Source organism: Camellia sinensis, chromosome 14 (assembly GCF_055761805.1).
Source record: "Camellia sinensis isolate YWXY chromosome 14, ASM5576180v1, whole genome shotgun sequence".
NCBI classification, from domain to species: domain Eukaryota; kingdom Viridiplantae; phylum Streptophyta; class Magnoliopsida; order Ericales; family Theaceae; genus Camellia; species Camellia sinensis.
This window is the reverse complement of record NC_138974.1, coordinates 7,047,261-7,073,955: the sequence shown is the minus strand read 5'-3', so window position 1 is coordinate 7,073,955 and position 26,695 is coordinate 7,047,261. Positions and strand designations below refer to the sequence as shown.

The window sequence follows — 26,695 nt, the reverse complement described above, 5'->3', positions numbered from 1 at the left end:
AGATTATGCTCGTGTATCCATGGATATTAACCAATATGAGATACATAGATTGGGACACCGAAGCCTTTGACTCTTGTTTTTATATATACCAAATCCGGCCAACGCACGTAAATTCAGGGGAAACGGCTTCTCGGATTGTGCTCCACCTCAGCCCCTCTCCTACTGTGCGTGTCACCTTGTTGGAGCCCAATCACATTCACAACCCAATTATTGATTGATGCTCTCTCTCTCTCTCTCTCTCTCTCTGTCCCTCTCTCTCTACATGGGTTTTCTGCTCAGAATCTGATCTGGGTTTTTCTCGTCTCGATCAGTTCACTTCTCTCTCTGCTCGATTCTCTTGCTGATTGATGGAGTGCGATTGATTTTGACTAGGTTTATCTTGGCGATTTTGTTTGTTTGAAGTTTCTGAGCACACTACCAGGTTCAGATTTTCTTCTGGGTAATCTTCGTTTTCGTGGAATTTGATATAAAATGCAAGAATCGTGTGGAAAAGACTGAGATAATGTTCAATGTGCTTCTGAATTTGGTTCTCCGTTTTTATTTTGTTAGCAATGGCGTTGAAATCTTGTGTTTGCCCCAATGTTCCTAGTTGTGATTTTTAAAATTTTCGTATAACCATTTAGGTGAATTCAATCCTATTGCTGTGTTATTGCATTATTTTGGATGTATTGTTAATGCATGTTTCTACTTGTAAACAACTATATTTAAAGCACTAAATTTTCCTGTTTATTTGTTCTGTTGAGGTGGTTTGACTGAAATTATCATTTCTGTATGTATGGATGGTGTTCAATGTTACCAATATATTTGTTGGTTCAACCTTGTTTGTCTTAAGACCCACCAAGCAAATCTCAAAAAATTCTTATTGCCGTTAGGCCCCGATTTTCAAAGGCTCAATAAGATAAGGCCTCATTTAAATATGTGGCCGGGTATTTTTTATTTTTATTTTTTGTTTTTAACTCTATATACCTTGTTTTTCCCTGGAACCAACAAATTTAATGGTGGCATTACCATTTCACTTTTGGTATATATCAGATTTTGATTCCTGTTGAAATGTGGCATTTATGGTTTCCGTTTTGGTACATATCGGATTTTGATTCCTAGGACAGCTATTAGTTTGCTTGAATATGGTCAGATGATTAGAATGCTCACTCATTTTTATGAATTAGTGTTGTAGATTAAATATCCTGTACTAGATTTCAGAATCTTTTTATTACCAATCTGAAAATTTAGATACTCTCTTGTCAAGTTGGTGATTGTTTTATGGAAAAAAAAAAGAAGAAGATTTTCCTATGTTCATTGTTTCGATATTATTTATGTTCCAGATAAAAATATATGTTATATAATTACACAGGTTTTATTTTACTTGATTTAGGGTTTAGGGTTACTGTTGTTGGGAATTTGTATCGATTCTTTTGTATGCATATGAAGCACCAGGAATTTTGTTATGTGTTTTACATTTGGAGCACTGTCAGTGTGTTTAGAATTTTTGTAAATGGAAAACTTAAATTTTATGGAAGCTATGGATTAAAATCTCTCAGACCTTTTTTGGAAAGAGCATTGGGTGCTGTGTATGTGCCTATTTTACATGGACTAGGGTAAATGTCTTGCTGCGAGATGTCTTAGGATTGGGACAAGGTTTGTTGAAATCTCATGCAACTTGGATATGTTGTCTGGTAAGTGTTGTATTTTTTGTCTTACACACCCAAATTTTAATGATGTCTGTGCATAGTATATAAAAAAAAAAAGAAGCACATCATTCATTTTAAAATATTTCATCCAACAGAAAAAAATGCATACAATGGCAATTGGCAGAGACATATGTGATATTTATCCATGTCTTGTTGTGTCTATGTGCATGTTTCTGCCGTTATAGAATGTACACATAACATAACTTTGTGTCACTTGCATAAAATATTGTTGGTGAGGCTGTTTCCTCTTGGATGAGGCATGTACTTTGCACCCTACAGATTATCACAGTAATGGGGGAAAGGCATTTGTACTCAGCTGGTCTTACAATGGTAGATCTTAGTGGTGGAAATGAACTGAGAGTGAGCTTCAGGTTTTGTTTGGACTTGGCTCAGTAAAGTCGTGTGACTGGGCAAGGTTGCCTAGTGTCAAAGGTCTCTCCACTGCGACCCATGATGGCTCACACACGCACCTTAGTGCACTTAACATGTTCCCAAGACTACTGGTACCAACATAGGATGGATGCCCAACAAACCTTGCAGCCATGTGCCCCCACTTGTGCAACTGCCCACCGACGCCACCATCGAGCATATGAAAGAATGTAGAGACATTTTGCCACACAAACTTGGGTTAAAAAATTAGGGTAAATATAGACCTTTGGAGTAGTATTTGAGATGTGATGTGATTTTTTTTTCTTCTATTTATTAAAATCCATTATGACTTCTTAAGCAAGGGTGATGCTTCCTATTGTTACTTTGTAAATGGGTTAGAAAAGGGTCAGCCGTGTAACTACCTCTTCCCATTAACTTGCTAATCTTTTGCCTATGCTTATGTGTTGTCGCAGGGTATGCTAGTGCAATGCTATATTCTTGTAAATAATCCTTTTACTTAATGAAATGTTATATTTTTCTTCCAATCGTGTCTCAATAAGATAACCATCGAGGACAAGTACCTAAGTCCCCTCATTGTCAACTCATTTGATCAATTGAGTAAGGCAATGTATTCTCAATGCTTGATTTAAGGTCGGGCTACTATATTACTGAGTGTGGAAGAAGCCGAGGGCTGAGCTAAGACAAAGTGCGTCACTTGGTATGGATCTTTTGAGTTTTGGGGCATGCCATTTGGTTTTACCAATGTATGGTAACATTTGCACTCTCATGAATGAGGTGTGTTTGTGGTGGTTTATCTTGATGATATGGTGGTATATAGTTCTATACTAGAGGAGTATGTGAAGTACTTGAAGCTAGTATATTCTTTGCACCACTTCAGCACCTTAGACAAGGATTCCTTGGTGCAAAACAAAATGAACGTTATCGAACAGGGAAAACTCTCTGGCTTTGGGTGTAAGATGTGTTGCTTCTAACAATGGGTAATATAGGATCTTTGTGCCTAAGGCCTGTGGCTTGATGACACTCTTGTCTGTCATGACATGAAATGCGCATGATATCCGTGGTACTATAGGACCTTTGCTTTGTTGGAGTGAGGATACTATTGGTCCCATATGTGATGATTTTGAAGAGTACATGCACACCTGTCTCACTTGCTAACAAGACCAGCCCAAGAATCACAAGCAAGGTGGTCCAAGCCCTTGCCAAAACTATAAGAGCTTATTAGGGATGCCAAAGAATATTGTTAATGATCAAGAGACACATTTTACTGGTGCCTTTTGGACTAAGCTCTTTCAGCTTCTCGAGTTGTCATTGAGTTATCACCCATATATAGATGGCCATATTGTGTATCTAAATTGCATCCTATAGAAGTACTTGTGTTACTCTATCAATGCTATTCACTAAAATTGGGTGCAAGTCTTGATGTGGTTTACTTATGTTTGAACGCCCAAAAGAGTAGCTTGGTGGGCATGAGTGCTTTTAAGGTAGTCATTGGACACCAACCACTTTTGCCCCCACATAGTGAGGGAACCTTACATGGAGGTCACCAAGAGCCTTCCAATGTGCTTGAGATTGGCAAAAGGACATCAACCTTGTTCACACCTACTTAAATAAAATTACAAGCAAGATGAAGTGGGTGGATGCCTTGGAGTTTAGGCCAGGAAACCAAGTGCTTGTCAAACTCCTACCTACATTTATGCAATGACTAAACAAGATACTCGTTTGCAGTATGAGCGACGGATCACCGTTGTGAAGAAGATTGGAAAGTGTGCTTACAAGATTGACCCATTGTGCTGGATGAAGACTCACCTAGTCTTTCGGGTGAGCTATCTCAAGCCTTATTACTCTTAACATGGAAGACCCCTTTTGCAATGTGCCTACATTGGAGACCGTCACAACCAAGGAAAAGAATAGTATAAAAAACATCTTAGTTGATCTATTGACCAACTCTTCAAGGAAGACATTCTGGGAATTTCTTATAAAGTGGAAGGGTCTTGGTGATGATGAAATAAGTTGAATAAAGTTAGACTTTACGGATCTTGCAGAGGGGAGCGAAGCCCAATTAGCTCAAAACACATCAGGAACGTAACCATTCCAGTGAGAGCGCCCACGATGAGTCACACATGCGACTTAGTTCACTTATCATATTCCCAAGATGTGCTAGCACCAAGGTAGGATTTAGATAATCAATTCACGAAGCAGGTGCAACCGTGCAAAGGTGAAAGCAAGAGCGAGAACACGATAGCATCCTTTGTGAAAATACCTTGAGAGAGGGACCACTGCTAGAGCATGTATATTTGTATTCTAAGATATACATAGATATATATTTACATAAATACATTTATATAAATTATTTTTATATTGATTGTTTGTAAAAAAAAAATACTTATCCTTGGTGTTTGCAAAGAAAATGCTGTTAATATAATGAAGAATGCATTTTTACCAAATATTTACATTAGCGTTATAGTGGTGTGACGATTAAAGTGTAGGATAACCATATATATGGTCACGTGTTCATGCTTCCAACAACCAATTTTTAAAAGGAAAGATGTTTTGGCAAAAAAATGTGTGACAAACCTACGGTACATGTATGAATCACTAATTATTGGTCGACATTGAGTCTGTCCTTGATTTGCGAATTTAACTAGTATAATTTGTTAATTTAACCCGAATTGTCTATCAATATACTAGTTTGCCTGCTAAGTCACTGAAGTGCAATCTGTCCACCCACCTAGGCAGATTAGGTGACCTCAGGAAGGTCAGATGCCAAAACACCATGTGCGCACATTGTCCATTCTTTTGCAACAAGGGGCCCACTTTCTCTACTATTGCATATATGGGAGAATCTATGGACATTTTGTCGTATATCCTTGGGTCCAAAAATCAGTTTAAATATAGTATAGCACTCAAGTTAAACGGTTTAAAATAAGTAGAACTAAACTACATATATGGAATGTAAATTTAGTAACAATAGAAGTAGAAATAATAGAGAAGTGAAGATTGAAAATTAGTTGTTACAAAAAGGTGAACATATTCGTTACCTAGGTTCAATTATTAATAACGTTGGAGATGATGTGATCTATAAAATTAAAGTAGACTAACTCAAGTAGAGTAGTGCTTTTTTGGTATTATGTGATTGATGAATACCAACAAATTTGAAAAGAAAATTTTATAGAACAACTGTAAGCCCAAAGATTCTTTGCGGGATAGGATACTGGTCAACTAAGAAACTACATATTCATAAAGTGAGTATAGTTAAGATGAGGATGTTTAGATGTATATATGGTAAGATTAGAAAAGACAAAATTAAAAATGAATATATTTGTGAAATGGTAGGAGTAGCTCTATTGAAGTTAAGTTGAGAAAGAGAACAAACTTTGATGGTTTGGTTATGTGCAACGAAAACTTGTAGATGCAACGGTGAGGAAGAGTGATATGATCATCATAAATGAAAATTTAGGGGGAAGGCAAGACTTGAAATGAGATAGAATGCGGTATTAAAAAAGGATGTGAATTTATTTAATTTAATTGATCATATAATTCTTGATTGAGTCGAATGAAGAAAAATGATTTATATAGTTGACCCCACTTGATTGGAATACAAGGCTTTTTTTTTTTTTAGGTTTGTGTGTGTGTGTGATTATTAGAAGCCATTATGACTCCTCAAGCTAGGTGGTGTCAGCTCCTACCACTTTGTGGCTTAGGAAGCTATATTAAGGATGGATCAGCAGTGTAACTCCCCACTATCTTGCTAGTCTTGTCTACATTGTTTGTGCGCAGTCTTGTCTACTTGTCTCACCCTGTGACACCTAGTTAAGCTCAAACTTGTTATGTCAATCTTTGGCCAAGCATGGGCTTATCCTAGCTCAAGCATGTTTGCACCACTAGATAAAATAAAGAAGCCCTAGTCTCACTCAAACATTGTCACTCATGTAAACAATATGCACATATGCATGTTTGTGTATGTATATATTATGGAGAGATGTACAAAAATGCACACATTTGTATGTTAACCTTAGATAAAAGTCACAAAGATGCATTTAGTGTACTCCTCAAATCCATGTCATAGATCTACCTTTAAATGTGAGGAATTGAAACGAAATCTATAGATTTTAAACCATAAATAATGAGATTTGGAAAATGAAGGTTGCCATAACTTAATTTTGATTTTCATCTATGGTACAAATTGTAGACATAACGGTAAGTGAGTTTGACGGAGAAGATGATGAAGGTGTAACTCTATAGATTGCAAAGGGAATTGGCCATGGAATATACCCATTTTAGGAAGAGAAAAGGATAACACTATAGTGGTTTTTGTTCCATCCTGGGAAGCAAGAAGCAGACATAGGACATATATAGACACTATATGGACATGTCGTGAGATATGATGACAAATAATATATATATATATATATATATAAATATATACATGAAAATAATAAATTGTTCATGTTACAAGCATATTTATATTTTACCATATCAATATACGAAGAAATCATTTTTCACATTTTATATGTTTGTGAAGAAATGCGGATAGGAAGTCTTGATATCTATTTCCAAACAAATTGAAATTTTTATATTTTAGGTTTCTAAATTTAACGAGTTTAAAAGAGGACAGATGAATAGATATAAATCCATATATTTTAATCATCGCCTCTGAAGTTATTATCTTAAAACATCCGTAAAGGCCCATGTGTTTCATCATTTTTTGCATGTCTAGGCAATAGACACGTTACATGACCTCCAAGTGTACAAAGCATGTTTGATTTTAGAAAGATAAAAAAATAGTAGGATTTTTTTGGATGTGTGGCTGACACATGTCAGGATGTGTCTCACAAGTGTCAGAGTCCAATATTTGTCCATGTTGGACACCACACCTTCTAGGAAGTATTTGTTCTTCGTAGTGTCCATCTAAACTTGTGTAGGTGTCAGTTTGACTCAATGGAATTATTATATATTTTGCTTGATTTTCTTACTCAGGTTCTTATGTTGGTTGAATTTTAGAAGACATTTTAGTATGTGATAACATTGTAAATGCCGCATTATCCATGTTCAGTTCATGAACATAGGCTATCCTAACCAAGCCAAGGGCTACTCGAGCTCAGCTTCTTCATTAAAGGAGCTCTAGAAGGATGTTCAATATTGACTTATTTAAACAGGGAAGGAACTTGAATGACCTTGTTAGTGAACCGAGCCCAAGTTGAAGCTGGTCAAAAGTAACAAGGATCATTTGTAGCCCTATTAGACCTGCCAAATTGTTAATTTTCATCTCTCAATTGAATAAATCCTATTACTTATTAGTGCTTGTTTCTATAAAAGCTTGTCCTTTTCATACCTTTTCAGGCACACCTAAATCATTTAAAGATGGTTGTCCTATTAATTTTGGAATCTTCTCTAATTGTTTTATTAGAATTATAGCTAGATTTTAAATCATGATTGCAGCTGCTATTGTGGTCATGTTTCAAAGCCGAAGACGTATATAATGGACGTAGTGAGACTTTGACATGGGAGCTGTGAATTCTTATTGGTTGCACAGCCCTGCTAGACATCAGTGATAAGCATGTTTTAAGCTTTGAATTCCATAAAATTGGTTTTGTATGATTCCAATGAATTTAGTTATGATATTCATTATTACTTAATTGAGAATACTTTGTCATAATTTGGTATATGTAATTACTAGAGAATATTAAATTAGTAAACAAACAATAACTACTTAATATAAATAATTAAGACAAACATTAATGTATAATATGAAAAAATAAAAAATAAAACCCATAATTACGATGAATTTAACACTAATGAGGCAAAAAGAGAAACAAGAAAAGGGTGCAATTTAGGGAAGTGTGTGCCTTTACCTTAGTATTGGAATACGTAACAAGCCTCCATTGATTTGATTTAAGAGCTAAGCTTAGAAATGGCTTGAGAGCTTAGAAAGCTGGAACTTCCCCAAACAAGGTGAGGAAATTGCTAGATCTGTCCTTTCAAAGAATTACTGCTTGACAGCAGCTTTAACCTTTGGTCCACTCTTAAGGCTATGTTGCATTGCCTATACAGTTACGATTTAGATTAGGTTTTCTATTGCAGATTTTAATGGATTTGGGACCTTTCAAGGTGTTATGTAAAGTTTGCAGATGATATTCATGTGAGAATATTAGGTTGTTTGTGTGAATATTCTTTGAATTATTCTTGTTACCTATTTTAGTCTTAGTCCTAGAGTTGCTATTTAAATCAGATGTACTCTTTGTATTTTATACAATTGAATATACTTTATTCATTCAGAAATCTTACAATTCAAACCAAGATTTATGGGCACGAGTAATAATGGTGTATAAGGCTTGATTTTCTTGCCGTTGATAATATTTTACAAGCCTTCTTGCTTTAGAAATTAGTTGATGCATGCCATAAACAGTTCAAGAAAAAAATAAATACAAAGAGGCATAAAAAATCAAGAAGTGGCTTTTGGGATTTAGCATCATGAGTTTGTGTCAAAAGATTTCCTACCTTCAACCTAATTTACAGCCTTAATGTATTTATCCTTCTACCATCCAACTATAAAACACAAACATAGACTAAACCAGTACCTAATTACTATTTTTGGGTACTGTTCACGGTGCCTAGAACAACCCCTTGACAGCCTCTTAAATCCTATCCTTTTACTCCCAAAACCCTACTCTTATATTACCTCATACAAACCCCAAATCTCTATAACTTGCTACTTCTACAGCCTCATAAGTGATTAATTGCAAACCTAAAACTAGAGCCATTTGTTGCTGCTATATATTATTTTGGGTAACTCATAGGAGAGTGGTCCTTGCACTCATCCCGCATCATTAGTATTATTTTTATTTTTTGGGTGGATCATGTTGTGTGTCCCAAATAATTGCATATGCATACTTTATGACATTACTTAATCCTATCCTGTGGACCACATGATGTTATCTCTTCATAAGAATTTCCCCTGGATATAGTATCATATTAATTGTGAAATTAGATTTATGGTTGATATTTCTTTTACACTTTTTCAGTTCTACAACATTCCTTTTATTGCGATATCATGTCTTCTTAATCTGATATGAAGTTTGCTTTACATAATTATACAAAGGGAGACTTATTAGGAAATCATTTTTCAAGTACTTGTATCCCAATTAATCTATAACATATTCTTGTATTCCAATAAGTTCTATTTTTTGGACATTTGATCCACCAAATCGTTATTCTCATATTTAAGATATTTTATGGACAATTTTACTCTTACAAATATTTTTTGAACGCTTGGCGACTTGGTGATGTAAACATTCATATTTGAAAGTGTGAATGTTCAAATTGACAGTGTGAACGTTCCCATCACGGAACATTTACACTATCAATCTAAATATTATTCCAATAAGTTCTATCATTTGGACATTTGATCCACCAAATCCTTATTCTCATATTTAAGATATTTTATGGACAATTTTACTCTTACAAATATTTTTTGAATACTTGGCAACTTGGTGATGTAAACATTCATATTTGAAAGTGTGAATGTTCAAATTGACAGTGTGAACGTTCCCATCACGGAACATTTACACTGTCAATATGAATATTGTTATTAAGGGTATGTTGGTAACTATGTCACACATAGAACTTATTGGAATATAAGAAAATAATTTGGACTAAGTAGAACATAAGTAGGTGAATAGGGATTTATGAATAAATGCCCTTTATACAAAATGCTACAGTGGATAAAATAATTTCAGTGTAAGATAAAGTTACGAATTTAACTTCAAATGCATATAAGTTTCCTTGTTACATAGAGCTTCTGCCAATTTAACTTCTAATGTAGGTTATGTTAAACAGGATAGGACCATCTAAGGACATTGGAAAGTGAAGCAGGAATATTGTGGTATAAGTTCAGAAAGAGAAAGGAGATCAGTGAACTAAACACTGAAGAATAAGACATGGCTCCTGGAGGAAGTGTCTACCAAGATGTTCTTGAGTCTCGCACTGCATTTGCTGATTATGGTATAGCACCTACAGAAATGGAATTCAGAAATTCTACTTTCAGAAAATCGGCTTCTGTTGGTGGTGGGAAGGTTGGTGGAATGGCATCAAATAGTGCCGTACATGAGCTACTTGAATGCCCTGTTTGCCTAAATCTAATGTACCCTCCCATTCATCAGGTACATCCTTGAACATTTGAGACTGATAAACTGAGAATGCTTGAGATTTTATATTGTTAAGCAAACTTTATATATTTACTTTAATGATTTGATATAGCCATGCAAATTGAGTAACTAGGATTTAAGACGTCATTGGGTGTTTGACATGTCCGGACAAATAATGTCAGCTATCAAGATTGATGCCTAGTGGCAGTGTTGATGTATTGTAAAATGTAATGTCAAAGGCCTTTTATATAATGCATAAAATTTGTAAATAATTATTTATTGCCAATAATAGAACAGAATATTTTATGTAGTTGAAGGATATCATAAAGGGAAGGCCAATGAATGAGGCTCCTGCTACTGTGGGGTCTGGAAATGATATCATAATTCAGTTAAACAGAAAATTTTGAATAAATTTTACTTCATTTTATGTTGGGTGGAATTCCTTTGTTTTATTTCTTATTTATTTTTTTCCTACATTTTATACCAACCTTTCAATTGTCCTTTTCTTTTGTGCGGTGGTGGGTGGGGACAGTGCATGCATGTGTTCTCATTTCTCACTGCAGAATTAAATTAACCACAGAAACAAATTTTGAAAATCTACAAAATTATCCGAATACTTCCAACAAATTATTAAATCCCAAAGTATTCTAAATATTACAAACCATCCATTACTTCTCCCAACATTGTAAGATCCATTACAATTATCGAACAGGAAATTATTTTATTAAGCTTCTTGAAGTAAATTGCTTTCTTGCTAAATAACTCCTGAATTACAAATTGTTTTACAAAAATGACAAGAAAACAATATCAGTTATGTTTGTGTATCCCATTGGTACTTATTTTTACACTAGTCACACTACAAAGCTGTAAGAATTTATGTATTATTGATTGATGTAGATATATTACAATTGATTGTGATGTAAATTACAGATGGTGAGGTACTAATTATATAGGAGAGGATTGGGGAGTAGGTGAGTGTGTGTGGTAGGTGAGTTGAGTGGAGGTGGTAGGTGATGATATATTATGGTAAATTCTAACAGCCCCCCGCAAACTCAAGGAGGATAGGAACTAACCAACTTGAGTTTGGAGAGAGGAACAAAACAAGAAAAATAAACTGATAAATAAAACAGGATAGGAGACACGGTATGGTCGTGTCAGACCGATGTAGCAGACAGTTTATGGGGTCATGTCGGACCGTTGTAGCAGACACTGTGTGGTCGTGTCAGACCGATGTAGAAGACAGTTTACGGGGTCATGTCGGACCGTTGTAGCAGGACAGTTTACGGGGTCATGTCGGACCGTTGTAGAAGACAGTTTACGGGGTCATGTCGGACCGATGTAGCAGGACAGTTTACGGGGTCATGTCGGACCGATGTAGAAGACAGTTTACGGGGTCATGTTGGACCGTTGTAGAAGCTGACCGGAATCAATGTCGGGACAGTTTATGGGGTCATGTCGGACCGTTGTAGCAGGACAGTTTACGAGGTCATGTCGGACCGATGTAGCAGACACTGTGTGGTCGTGTCAGACCGATGTAGAAGACAGTTTATGGGGTCATGTCGGACCGTTGGTGAAGAGTTGCACCCTCAAAAGGTGTGCCCAATTTTGTCAAAAGGCGTGCCATCAAAAGGCGTGCCCAATTTATCAAAAGGCGTGCCGGAGTCATCATGGCGAGGCACGTGAGTGCCTTGGTTGGCGTGCCCGTTTGTCGGCGTCAAAAGGCGCGCGATGCGCGTGGCTGCCTCGGCTATAAGACAGAGGCTGAGGCTGAGGCAGAGAAAACGGAGGCTGAGGCTGAGGCAGAGAAAAGCTGCGAGAGATATTCTGAGAGAGAGTGCTGAGAGAGATTCGGTAACACTCTGTTGCGAGAGATAGTCTGTAATACTCTTGTGCCCAGAAAATGGCCTCGTCTTCCCGGAGTCTGCTCACTCTCTTTCCCGACCTCAACGAGTCAACAGGAGAGAGAACTGGTGCGGGGGCACTGGAACCTCAACCAAGTACCGCTGGGTATACTCCGTTGAACTTTCCGATACGGTCTGTGGAGCAAAGAATGGCAGGGCTGTCGGATGTGGAGGCCAATCAGCATACTTTGAAGGCATGTGTGGAAAGCATGACGGCGGTCACAAATTTGTCGAACCGGCTGCAGAGTAGGACAAATGAGGTGCAGCATTTAAACTCCCAGCTGGCTCTGCTCCAACGCATGTATAAGGATGCGCGAGCAGAGATTAGCGTGCTAAGGGCAGAAAACAAGGAGCTGAAGCGGAAGGCCACCGTAATGTTCCGATTTGGAGGGCCGCCATATGCGGCAGTGGAGGAGCAGCGAGTAGTGATCATGCCCAGTGGAGTGGGAAACACGGAGGCAACGCCGGTAAGGGCCGCCCAGGACGGAGGCAAAAAGAAAAGACTGGCGGCAGAGTAGAGAAGAAGTGAGGTCGATGTGTGGCCGCTGCAGAAAAGAAAACAAAGCTGTTGTTGTTGTTGTTGTTTTTTTTTTTTTTTTTTTTTTTTTGTGTAAAATGGGGATCGGGGTTGATCCCGATATGAATAAAAGGAATTTGGTGTGCAGGTCGTCTCCGTCTTTTTTTTTTTTTTTTTTTTTTTGTTTTTTGTTTTTTTGTTTTTTTGTTTTTTGAAAAGAAAAAGAAAATGAAAGAAAACAAGGGATAAAGAAAATACATAAAAAAAAATTGGTAGATGGATTATATGAAAAAAAATATCAGTGTGGGAAATGAAATAAAATAAAATAAATAGGGAAAAAAAAAAACAGAGGTGGTGGAATCCGTGGGCTCGGATGTGGAGGGAAATAAAAAAAAATATGTAGATATATAGATAAAAATAAAAGAAAGGGGAAAAAAATAGGAACACACTTGAAAATATAGAGCAAAATAAATATATATAGATAGATAAAGGAAAAGAAAGTTTGAGTGGGGGACAAAAAAGAAAGGGCTAAGGTGATGGGTTGGACAGGATGAGCTGTCTTCTTTTTTTTTTTTTTTTTTTTTTTTTTTTTTTTTTTTTTTAATCTTTTCTGTCTCACGAAGGAATCGAGAGAGTAGTGGACTCGAAGGACTTTTCGTCATTAAAAAAAAAACTCTTCTGTACTCATGTCGTTGGACGAAAACAGAGCAACCAAGGGGTACAACAATGGAAAAGAGAAGAGGGGTTGGAGATCGGTGGTGAGTTGGGTTTGTTGGTTTTCCGGTGAGTCGATGGTGTCCATTTTGGGTGGTGACTCGGTGGCGAGGAGGGTGTTGTGGTGGTGGCCCCGCCGGGTTTAGGGAGGAGAGAGAGCTTGCGGGCTCGAGCGACCTTGTCGAGGATGGATCGCCATGAGCCACGGGAAGCGAGGTCTTGGAGGGAGGAGAGCTCGTAGCAGAGGTCGTTGAGGGTGGCGAACTGGCTCGTCAGTGGGTCGTCGGTGGTGGTGGAGGAGGAGAGAGAAGATGGGGGATTTGGGTTCTAGGGTTTTGAATGATTTCTAATACTTTGATTCTGGTGTTGATTTTTTTTTTTTTTTTTTTTTTTTTTTTTTTTTTTTTTTTGGAAATGGCTTTGAGTTTTGGTTTCACTGGGAAGGTTTTGGCTATGCCTGGCTGGTCTGCCGCCATTGAAAGAGCTTGAGGAAGTTACAGTGGATGTAGAGTTCGAGTGGGCTGCTGTGTGTAAATGTAGCTGCCATGGCCATGAGGGAGAGGGATCATGTCTGATGCAGAGGATCCGGCGGGCGGTCAAGGCAAGGTTTCCGCCCGCCGGAAAGCGGAGAACACCGAGAACACCAAGATCTTTAACCTTGCTCTGATACCATGTAAGAATTTATGTATTATTGATTGATGTAGATATATTACAATTGATTGTGATGTAAATTACAGATGGTGAGGTACTAATTATATAGGAGAGGATTGGGGAGTAGGTGAGTGTGTGTGGTAGGTGAGTTGAGTGGAGGTGGTAGGTGATGATATATTATGGTAAATTCTAACAAAAGCGCATATGATCTTCATGTTCAAAATGATCAAGGTGTCCTGAAAATAAATACTCTGATTAATGATTCCCTATGGGCATACATTTTCTGTATATATAATAATTTCATTATGTTTCATAATATGATGAAATATATGTATACTGTAATGCAAAAATAACATGAATATATATTTTACTCACCTACACTTGCAAACTTTGTACAAAAAATTATCACGGTGAATGCTGATGAGCATGTAGATATTTTAGATACTCTCATATTTGGTTTGGTAATTGGAAGAGATATCTTCACTGTGCTTGAGCCCAAGTTCCTTCACTTATATAATATGTAGTCATTGTAAACAGAATGCATGTCCTTTGTGTCTTGATCATGCATAGGTTGTGCATGATGCAAGATAACTTTGGGCAACAACTATTTTATGGAATTTTTAGTGTGAATTTAGTGGCAAAAGGGTAGAGGAACAGGTTGTGGACGATTTGAACTAGATTGGCTAAGGTTTATGGCCTGAAAATGGTGTTGTTCTATGGTAGTAAACAATAGCCCGATAATAGTAACCTGCTTATGAGCATGAAAGGGAAGAAAAGAGGGAAATAGATGTTTCACCCTCACAAGGTGATGGTGCAGCCCTTAACTGGTTGGAATCCAACTATCAGATTTGGAAGTCTAGGGTGAAGCCCATGGGCCCAAAGATTTTTTGGTCTCATAAATGTAATTGGTAGCCTATTATAATTATTCAGTGAGATTTACTTAAATAAAAAAAAATAGCAAGAGATGGTTGATTTTGTTTCCTATTTGAGTTAGGTTTCTTTTTGGTTATAAATTATAGGATTTGCATTGTAATACTCAGTTTTGAGAATAATAGTTTGAGAGGTTTTTGGCTGTGGCTGTTGTTGAGTTCTCCCTCTCTTCTCTCTATCTTACCCTACATCAATTTGGTATCAAAGCTAAATCTCCATTCACTGTTCTCCATCTCTCTTCCTTGCCCGATCACCGTCTCCTCCAAAAATAAAATAAAAATAAAATCCATCATCCTACCTCAATTCCCATTGTTTTTGCTGCCCACCGTTGAAGTGTTAATGAAATTTATCACCAGCCTCTCCATCGCAACCTGGAATTTTGAAGCAAGCCTGCGACGAAACTCTGGGTTTGAAATCTTCATGTCATAGACTGTCTTCTGTTCCCTCCCACTGTTTCGTGTTGAGCTGCAAGCACCACTGCCACCCATATTGCTGGGGAAACCCTTTGTTGGTTGGAGTCAGAGCCCGAACCGTAAAACAAGGGGCTATCTGGGTCAATCCAATTTGTCATTGATCCTTTCCTAGTGTCGCCACCCTATCGTCGTCGCCTTTCACCGTTAGCATTGTCTTCTCCCTCGCACTCCATCATTGAAGTCGATTTCTGGGTAGACTATTGGAGCCAGGTAACCCACAAACCCAAATCAAATCCCAACCCATCTATAAACTTAACCCGACCCAAGGAAAAATCCAGACCCAAGTCTATTTAACCAAGACCTGATCTGTTTAACCCAATAACCCAAACCAGGTTTTATAAAACCCTAACCCATTACCCTTAAACCTGATCCACCTATCCTTAAGACCCAACACAGCAATTCAACCACCTTATACAGCCTTATCCTGACCTCCAAGCCCATTAAATAAATACCCAGCCAAAATCAATAACACGAGCCATATAATAAACCCAAAACAAGTCTATACCTCTGAACCACTTAAATCCAAGGCAAGCAATCTATTAACAATGCCAAAATCCCTTAAAACCTTATCCAGCCCATTTACCTCAGCCCAAACAGTCAGTGCAGCCCAAACTCAGCCCACATATTTTAGAAACTCAGCCTAGAAACAACTTAAACTGAACCAGCTCATTAAGCCTAACCCTTCCATCCTGTAACCTCACCAAACTACACTTAAATTCAGCGAACCCAACTAACCCATAAACCAGCTAACCAAGTGTCACGACCCCGCCCCGCCCTGCCCCAAACAGGATAGCAGTAGTGACCGGCCAGTAGTGCCTGACTATTGAAGGCCTAGCAAGACAAGGCAAGACAAGACTGGACTAAAAACATTAGAGCATATGCGGAACCATTTGTCCATTAATTACCAAGAGTCCAATCAGAGCATGAACATAAGTCATATGAAAATAAAACAAGCAAGCTTCTCATTTTATTTACTTTGACATTTACAAGTCCAAACAACACAAAAAGAAAAGTGCAACATTTACAACATACTCTTAACAAAAAGCAAAACATATATACAAGGCACAAAACAAAAAGAAAAAGACTTTTGGCTTGACCTTTCTTCTCTAACTTGTTCTTCATCATCACCTACATACATAGGGAAGGGGGGTGGGCCCCAAAGCCCAGTGAATAGTAATACAATAAAGTGGTAAATGAATGAACACCGATAAATTTTATTAAAACCAAGCACAAGATCATTTCAAACATAATATAACTTTGTCGAGACAACAAGTTTAACTTACAAGCATATACATAGCGATGAACATTCCAAGACTTTCGAATCAAGAGTCCACAAAAGGTGGCAAGAGGAGCTCAGTTACCTAGAGATTATTGGCATGATTCCTAATAACAAACATGATCCAAGATGTCATTTTAATACATGATGCAAGGGTATAGGATGTTCATTCATAGTAGAACAATGTCATAACTTCCTTAAATACATCATAGGTTTGCATTTTGAATCATAGTTTTAACAAACATAATTTTACTACACTACTACTCACAAATGGCTCATTGAACACTAGGTATTCTCTTTTGAAGCTCGACCTATACGAAACAAGAACAAAGTATTGAAGTGCTAAACAAACTCATACAAACATGACAATTTGAGTGTCTAAACTTAGCTAAGTGTTTTCCTTAGATTTCTTTCATGTTTTTAGTGTTGTTCTAGGTCTAGTTCAAGTCTCAACTAGGTGTCAAAGGCGTACAAGGAGTGTCTTATGTGAGAGAGGGTTATAAAACCGACTTGTGCACAAAACAGGGCATTTCCGCACGTGCGGGGCTCAATCCGCATGTGCGGGCCGCACATGCCTTTTTTTCATAACTAAATTTGTGATTTATCTGGCCGCATGTCCGGGAATCACTTCCGCACTTGCAGAAGTGGATGACTTGCTTAGTTCGAAAATTCCTTCTTGTTCTAAGTTTCCTCCTTTCAAGTTCTAAGCTAGGGGTTCATACAAACTCAATCTAAATCATGCAAATTTGATAACAAACACGAAAGTATGATCATTTTCCAAATCATTAGCATCAAAACTTAGTTTGATTTCAAGATTAAAGGCTATAACTACAAGTTTTGTTAAGAATTTGAGGAATTCAATCTTTTTCCAAAACCTTTCTTTATCTTTGTTTCAAATCACGAACTTGAATGGTAAAACTATTGAAAATCAAAAGAACATATGAAGATGAAAGTTTAAATGCATCACGAACATCAAAAACCAATTCAACGTGATGAAGTTCTAGGTCTCCTACCTACTTCTACAATCTAACCAACGCTTCCTCATTCTTTCCTTCAATTCTTCCTTGTTAATCCAAATTGATCCTAACGTTTTCTTGATTTTAGATGCTAGGAGGGTTTACTACAAGAATTGAGATTAAAATCTTACCTTAGTTTTATTGAGGGATGAGTTTTGGTGTTCTTGGATGTCCCCTCTTTTCTCTCTTCTTTCTTTTCTTTTCTTGCTTTTTCTCTTTTTCTCTAGCCCTTTCTCCTCTTTTCCAGCAGATTTTCTTTCTTCTTTGATTTGGTTTGGCTTTTATAAGGTAAGGTAGGACAAAGACTAAATTGGGACAAAAAGGGGGGAGGTGTATGTATGCTTCATCAAATTATCTAATTTTTGTTTGCTTAGCTTAACTAATCTTGCTTATTTAACTTAGTTAACTAAGTTTTGTACTAATTAATCTAGGTTTAACTTCATCACACTTAACTTAGTTAATCCTAATTAAGGCTCACTAATCATACTTAATTAACACTAATCCCAATTAGCAAAAATTCATATAGCATGAAATGGGCAAGCGTATTATACCAGGATCTTTAAGCTCCTCAATTAGTGCAATAGCACATCCTATGATTTTCAAATCAAGTCTAAAGTCATCCCCTAATTCATTGCACAAAACAAATAAGTCCTAAACATGAGGTTCCAAACTAACTTCTTCTCCTCCTTTCTAATTCTAATTAGTCCTATTTCACATCAGCATATAACACACGGATAAAAGCAATAATAGCATGATATGCATTATGCATGAATGGTTGGTTGTCACATTCTTCCCTCCATAAGAAGTTTGGTCTTCCAAACTTACCTTATATTAGCTTGGAAATAAACTGGGATACCTCATCCTCATTTCATCCTTTTTTCCCAAGTAGCATCCCTCCCATAGTGTTCTTTCCATTCTACCTTCGCCATTGGTGTAGCTTTGTTTCCCAATTGTTTCACTTGACAATCAATAATTTGAATAGGTCGTTTCTCGTATTCTAAATCCTCATCAATGGCTAATCGGCGATAATCTATCACATGGGAAAGATCCCAAGTATAACCCCGTAACGTGGAAATGTGGAATACATTGTGGACTTGCTCCATCTTTGATGGTAGTGCTAACCGGTAAGCCACTGGGCTAATCTTTTCCAAAATCTCAAATGGCCCTATGTAGCGTGGAGCTAACTTTCCTTTCTTCCCAAATTGAGTTTGGCCATTCACTGGAGTTATCTTAAAAAACACATGATATCCAACTTCGAGCTCTAAGTGCCTCCTCAAATCGGCAGAACTCTTTTGGCAGCTTTGGGCAGTCTTGAGTCGTCGTTGAATAATCTTGATCTTCTCAGTGGTGACTTGAACAATTTCAGGTCCCAACATTGGCTTATCTTCCACGTCCATCCAACAAATTGGTAATCTACATTTTCTTCCATACAGTGCCTCATACGGTGCCATGCCAATACTTGCTTGGAAACTGTTATTGTAGGCGAATTCTGACAAGGGTACATGAGTTTCCCAACTCCCCTTGAAGTCCAAAGAACACAAACGAAGCATATCTTCCAAAGTTTGTATCATCCTCTCTGATTGTCCATCGGTTTGTGGATGGAAGGCGGTATTAAACCTTAGTTCTGTTCCCATTGCTTTCTACAAGTTCTGCCAAAATCTAGATACACATTTGGAGTCTCTATCTGACACAATAGAAATAGTCACACCATGAAGTCTAACAATCTCATCTATGTACAAGGTAGAAAGTTTGTTTGCGTTGTAAAAAGATTTCACAGGTAAGAAATGGGTGGACTTGGTCAATTTATCTACAATGACCCAAATTGAATCTATACCTCTTGGTGTGCGAGGCAAGCCAACTACGAAATCCATTGTGATATGTTTCCATTTCCATTCTGGGATAGAGAGAGGTTGAAGTATACCGGCTGGCTTTTGGTGTTCTGTTTTTAACTTGTTGGCATTGAAGGCAACAAGAAACAAATTCTGCTATGTCCCTTTTCATGTTTTTCCACCAATAGATTTGCTTGAGGTTTTGATACATTTTGGTATTTCTAGATTGCAACACTTGATCTTTGATTGTGAATCCCGGTCTTGGCTTTGAATCAATATCATCAAAAACTTTCTTGAAGTAAGCATCCTCCAATTGCTTTTGCTTGATTTCTTCAATGATTGATGGTTGGGCTGAAATTGCAGCTAAAGTCCCTTCAGTCTCATGTAAGACCAATTCCACTTCCATTTTCTGCAATCTTGTAGTATGTCTCCTTGTTTGGTGAATAAGCATGCCAAGTTCTCCATTGACTTTCGGCTAAGAGCGTTTGCCATGGTGTTTGCTTTGCCAAGATGATACTAAATTTGCAAATCATAATCTTTCATCAATTCTAGCCACCTCCTTTGTCTCATGTTGAGCTCCTTTTGCGTGAACAAATACATCAAGCTCTTGTGGTTTGTGAACACTTCACATGTAGCCCCATATAGATAATGACGCCATATTTTCAATGTAAAAACAACGGCTGCCAATTTTAAATCACATGTTGGATAATTCTTTTTATGTGATTTTAATTGGCGTGAAGCATAAGCAATAACTCTATTGTTTTGCATTAAGACACAACCCAATCCTTTATAAGATGTAGCATTATAAATAACAAACTCCTCCGTACTTGATGGTAGTACAAAGACTGGTGCTGTGATCAACTTGGTTTTCAATTAAGATCCTGACGAGCCTCCTTGTAGGATTGGGGTTTTGAAAAAGAATGAACAGTAAACAAGAAGGTACGATATTAATTAGAAAAACATGTATTAAAATACCAACCTGTTCGGCATGTAACAAGATTAGTGTCTTTAGAAGCAGGAAGGGCAATAGTAGGTGAGGAGACAATTGGTGAGGGAACAGCCTTGCAACGAGAATAGACTAACAACGGAAGAGAAGAGGGAACAGACTCATTGGGGACAATAGAGAAGGATTCAACAGGAGGGTGGGTAGGAGGAAAAGAGGGAACAAGCTCATGGGGAACAGTAGAGATGTACTCATCAGGGGGGACCTCAGAAGGAAATGGATCTATGTTAACCAAATCCTCTTTGGAAACCGGGGCAGTGATAGGAGGAAGTTGAAAGTATGACAAACGTTCAAAAACGGCAACATGGCGGGAGATATAAAGGCGACGGGAACGATAGCCTTTTTGGGTAAGGCTGTAACCCAAAAAGACATCGAGGACAAACCGGGCACTAAGTTTGGTTTTATCTTTACGGGAAAGAAGGATAAAACAAGCAGATCCAAAGACGTGAAGGAGGAAGTAATTCGGCGTTTAAGAAAATAGAGCCTCATAAGGAGAACGGCCAGAGAGAAAGGGAGTTGGCAGCTGGTTGAGAAGGAAAGTAGCGATAAGAACTGTTTTACCCCAAAATGGAGCTGGAATAGAGGTAGAGAGAAGAAGAGACCTAGTTATCTCAAGGAGATGATGGTGTTTACGCTCAGCTTGACTATTTTGGACGGGTGTATCAGTACAAGAAGTTTGGTGGATGGTATCCAAGTTGACCAAATATTCACAGAACTCAGTTTTAAAATATTTCCCACCCAAGTCAGACCATAACAATTTAATAATAGATCCAAACTGTGTAGCGATCATAGACTGAAAAGTACGGTATATCTGGTAGAAGTCAGACTTATGAGTTATAAGAAAAACCCAAGCGTAACGAGTGCAGTCATCAACAAATGACACATAGTATATAGAACCCTCTTTAGTGAAAACAAGAGAAAGGCCCCAGACATCAATATGAACTAAATAGTACTTTTACGAAAAGGTAAGACTAAAATGACAAGTTTACACCCCTGACACTTGGTAAGTTGATTAAGAGAAATTTTACCCAATAAACCTAACTAAGCTAAAGATTGTAAGCAGTCAGCAGACAAATATCCTAATTGAGAAGGCCACAAATAAGGACTTAACAGATAATCTGACTGAAAAGAGGAAAAACCAGTTGGAGAGGTAGTCATAGGCAGATGTAAGCTCTCCACCACATAGAGGTCTCCAACTCTATGGCTGATCTCAATCTATTGCTTGGACATTCGATTTTGCACAAAACAGATAGAAGAAAAAATGATAACATCAAGACCGGAGACATTAAGCTGGCTGATCGATAATAAACTGACAGATAACTGAGGAACATAAAAGACAGATGGAATAGTGACAGCAGACATATCAAACATAGGTCAAACCCAACAGATATAACAGATATACCAGACCTATTAGTCGCATCAACAGTAATATGAAAGGGAAAAGGCGTACAATTTTAAAGTAAGGAGACATGAGGAGTCATATAATGAGAGGCGCCAGAGTCAAAATCTAGACAGACAAAGAGATACTTGAAGAAGACCCAAGCAAACCTGAATGAAGGGAGGAAAGAGAGGAGGCAGACAGGGATAGCTGTGAGGTAGACAATATATGTTGAAGTGGAGCAATCTGTGCACTCAAGGGAGTCAAGTCAGAATCAAGAGCCGGAGCAGATTTAGTATAAGCAGTGGAAGGCTGAAAAGTATTTTGAGGAGGAGCGCGGAATTGGATCTGAGACTGTAGAGAAGACGAGGCAGGCAGATGTCCCTTCTTGGGACAGTGGTACTTCCAATGGTCCTTTTGATGGCACAGAAGGTACACTCATTAGAATCTAGAGACATCACAATAACCAGAAAGCTGAGGGGTTCAAGTGTAATAAACCCAGAACCAGAACTAGAACTAGATGGGTCAAACTGTAATAGGCCAAAAACACAAGAAACACAGTACTGGATAAGTCAAGTATCAGTGGGCAACTCATAAATCGGAAGAAAACAGCCTCAGAGAAGACAAAAACCACTCAGAGTCGAAGCCCCGAAGGAGAGAGATACGAATCCTGAGTCTCAAGCAAAGAAGAGACCATGATTTTTCTGTCTCTTCGAACCAATACCAGTCGAAGCAACTAGGTAGGTCACGACTAGCAGATGCGATGATCAGAGAAGGAGAGAGATCGCAAGTTGAGAACTAGAGAAGCCGAAGACGAAGACGAAGACCAACGAACCAAAAAACTAGAGAGAGAAGACCAGTGAACCAAAAAACCAGAAATTAAACCCAGATGATTTGAAAGGGTTTCGTGACTCGCTAAGGCTAAGAGGAGTCGCGAGTTGAACCCAAACAACTGATGAACAAATCAACCTAGACAGACCAGTTGATCGAGAGAGAGAAAGAGAGTGACCTACGAATAAAAGAACTAGACAAGCAGTCACTCGCGATAAAGGGAGAAGACCACGACCTACGGTGTAGAGAGACAAGCAACTTCTAGGGTTTCAGTGATAGCTCTGATACCATGTAAGATTTTTGAATAATAATCTGTATATTCAATTGTGAATGTAATACTAGGATACATGTGATTATATAGCAATCCTAACCCTAAGACTGAAAAGGAAAGAGAATATTTACAATCCCTCACAATCTCTCAACATATATACAAAATATATACTACCGTATATAGAGATACACTAATATTCTCACAGGATTATGACTATTGCTCATCTACGATTGAAATTATCATGAGATAAACCTATCCAACAACGTACTAAATTAAAATAAACATAGAGGCTTAAGAACACTGCAAAATTTGATTCCATGATGCTGTAAACGTGCTCTATGTAAAATTTCAGATTTGTCATTTTTTTTTCTTTTCTTTCTTTCATGTTTTTCATCAATGCTGCCACTACGAAAGTCAATATGGTGTATGTTGTAGAAAATTCTCTTCTTTGGACACAAGGAAATGGATATTTCTTGAAAGCAGCTATTGTTAGAGATTGATGCAAAACAATGTATGTTTTTGTTTTGTCTTCTTTTGTTTTTTGTTTTTTTTGGTTTTGGTTTTTGTTTTTGTTTTTTTTTGTTTGTTTGTTTTTTTTTTTTTTTGATTTTTAAAAACCTTAAAAGGATAACTAGCTCTACAGAGCTTGTTCATCTCATTTTTTGGGTTAGTTTACCAAGGGTCCTTATGGTTGTCACAAAATGTGAATTGGGCCATTCAAAATTAGACAATTTTCAATTAGATAATTAAATGTGTTTGGTTGCAAGAGTGAAACAACTCAAAATCTGCATGTTTTGCATTCTGTACGAACATTTAGAAGTGATCATTTCATTTTGTTTAAAATATAGTATGACCTAATCTAAATTTGGGATATTCAAAACCTGTTAGTTCAATGCCTACACAAATTTTTAAGTGAACTCATTTACAATCGCATTTATTTTGAATTATTTAATCACGAATGAAATAATTCAATTTGCTCAACCAAATGGGCCTTAAAAAAGCTTCTTTTTTTTCATTACTGTCAAGATTACACCCATTACACGATATTATTTAGGCTATTTCCATTTTTCTTTGTGTGAAAGCAAAAAATAGGACTAGTACGCAGTTCTCTCTCTCTCTCTCCCCCCTATTGTGGCTTGAACCATGCACCTTGCCTTTTGAAGTGGCAGGAGAATACACTGAATTTCCTGGTAGCTATGATGTTGCGGTCCATTGTCTTCATTTCTGCCTGACTTATATGTTGATTTCAGAACTCATTCTTATTATAACCTGGCAAATTAATATTGAGACTGAGAAAAAATGTATTGAAAAAGTGTAAAATGATTATAAAGTGTTTTGAAATTCATAAAAAGTGTATTGAATTTTGTAATTAATGCCTTGAGATTGACATATCTTTTGTCCTTTTCTGGTGTCCTAGGGGCACTTATTAGCAAGACCCTTAGAACATATATATATATATATATATATATTTCTTTTAAAATCTTCTTTTTCCTGTATGTAGTGTCCCAATGGCCACACTATATGTTTGAACTGCAAGACTAAAGTACACAATTGCTGCCCAATTTGCCGGCAAGAGCTTGGAAACATAAGGTGTGTGGCTCTGGAGAAAATAGCAGAAATGCTTGAACTGCCATGCAGATACCAGTTCTTGGGTTGTCAAGATATATTCCCTTACCATAGCAGACTCAGGCACGAGCAGAATTGCAGGTTCCGCCCATATAATTGCCCTTATGCTGGAGCTGAATGCAATGCCAATGGTGATATCCAGTTCCTTGTTGCGCATCTCAAGGATGATCACAAGGTTGACATGCATGATGGCTGTACGTTCAACCATCGATATGTCAAATCCAATCCCCAAGATGTTGAAAATGCTACATGGATGTTGACAGTGAGCTCTTTCTCTCTCTCTCTCTCTATATATATATATACATATATATATCTACTATGTATGTGTGTATCAATTTATCTATTTCTCAAGCCTAATATGACAAAACTTTGTTAGTCTTAGCAATTAGCCTTGGTTTTATACTAATTTGTGCGTGCTAGTGATAAGGATCAAATCCCAATCCCAAAAGTAATTGAATTAATTTTTTTTCTTCCCACTTTTGCATCCTTTATCCACCTTCCATGCAGCTAACTTCATCCTTCAGATTTTGACTTATTTGATAAATTTTTCCTCGAGGAAATAATGATCAAATCCTAAATTTTTTTGGTGCTTTAATTAAGCAAGGGTAGTTCATTTTTCCTATCCAATTAATTTGTTTGATCACCAGTCCAACTCTTTTTACACTATCAAACATTGATTATTTGCATTGACCAACTTATCTGATTTTTTTGAGTATTGTCCATGCAATGGGTGATACATAATTTTCCTTGAAGCCTGTTATGCGTAGTTCTTTGTTTAGCCTGAAAGAAGACAAAAAGAAGAGATTAATTAGTTCTTTTTCTATTTTTTTTTCCCCTGTTTTTTCTCAAGAACCCATACAAAAATGCTTGGTTCACTTTTATGTTTATCATCTTGCATCCCCAGAAGCATTTTATTTCATTTAAAACATTGGCAACACCTTGTTGTTCAATCAATCAACACTAAAAGAATTGAGAAACATGATTGGTTCTGTTATCTGGTGCAGGTTTTCAACTGTTTTGGCCACCAGTTTTGCTTGCACTTTGAGGCATTCAATATAGGAATGGCACCTGTTTACATGGCCTTCTTGCGGTTTATGGGGGATGATCACGAGGCCAAAAAGTTCAGTTACAGTTTGGAAGTTGGTGGGAATGGGAGGAAACTAACATGGCAAGGAGTTCCAAGGAGCATTCGTGATACTCATAAGACAGTTAGAGATAGTCTGGATGGACTGATTATCCAGAGAAACTTGGCACTCTTCTTTTCCGGTGGTGATGGGCAGGAGCTGAAGCTTAAAGTGGCTGGCCGCATATGGAAAGAGCAGTTATAAATCTATAGAATGCTATCTATAAAAATCATGTGGTAACTGAAGACACCTTTCTTAAAACAATATTTTTGTTTTTAAAAATTCTGAACTTGTTATGGGTCGGCGGAGTGTAAATGGGTTGGATTTCTAAAAGATTTTTTGGTTTGTAGATCAATTGGAGTTATTACTGTGCAGCTAGCTTTGTTCTGGGATCATGTTTCTATGGTTATTCAAGATTCCTAAAACCTTTCTTTCCCATTCTTTGTTTCTGGTATTTTTGGTATCATTTGGATACAGTTCTCAGTTCAGCTTCACCCACTGGCATGTCCTCTTAACCTTTTTTCAATTCAAAAGACGCCCATGCTGTACGCCACACACCAGCCACTGGCCGTCCACCAGTGCCAGCTCTCTCTCTCTCTCTCCCTCTCTCTCTCTCCATTTTCTTCTTTTCTACCACCAGTGTCATTTGCGAACCCACCGCTACTGCCCTCAACCGGTAGTACACCACCATCCCTCAATTCCAAAACCCCCGCACAGGACAATCACAGCCACCATTTTTGACAGAAACGGTCAATGGATGTGGTTAAGTAATGCTAATGGCAGTGTGTAATTTTGTCATACTTCACACCGATTTGGCAGCAATTATGACCCATATAATCTTAGAAGTCCCAATTGAAACGTGCCATTTTTTTAGGCTAAACTACCCATAACTCTTAATAATTGGATTTAATTTTCATAAAATCTTATTGAAAA

General features: G+C 37.5%; 1 protein-coding gene across 5 annotated transcripts; it reads left to right on the top strand.

Moving 5' to 3' along the window:
* Positions 1-26,117, top strand: LOC114321672 (E3 ubiquitin-protein ligase SINAT2). Of its 5 annotated transcripts, XM_082906876.1 has the most exons (5): positions 29-421; positions 1,595-1,673; positions 9,915-10,237; positions 24,514-24,900; positions 25,643-26,117. In XM_082906876.1, the coding sequence occupies exons 3-5, from the start codon at positions 10,016-10,018 to the stop codon at positions 25,964-25,966; spliced, it is 933 nt and encodes a 310-aa protein (XP_082763002.1). In that variant the 5' UTR covers positions 29-421; positions 1,595-1,673; positions 9,915-10,015; the 3' UTR covers positions 25,967-26,117. The 5 variants fall into 5 exon arrangements, with proteins under 5 accessions (XP_082762998.1, XP_082762999.1, XP_082763002.1 ...); XM_082906872.1 differs by lacking the exon at positions 1,595-1,673 and having other exon boundaries at positions 1-439; XM_082906873.1 differs by lacking the exon at positions 1,595-1,673 and having other exon boundaries at positions 22-421.
* Positions 26,118-26,695: the final 578 nt, after the last annotated feature.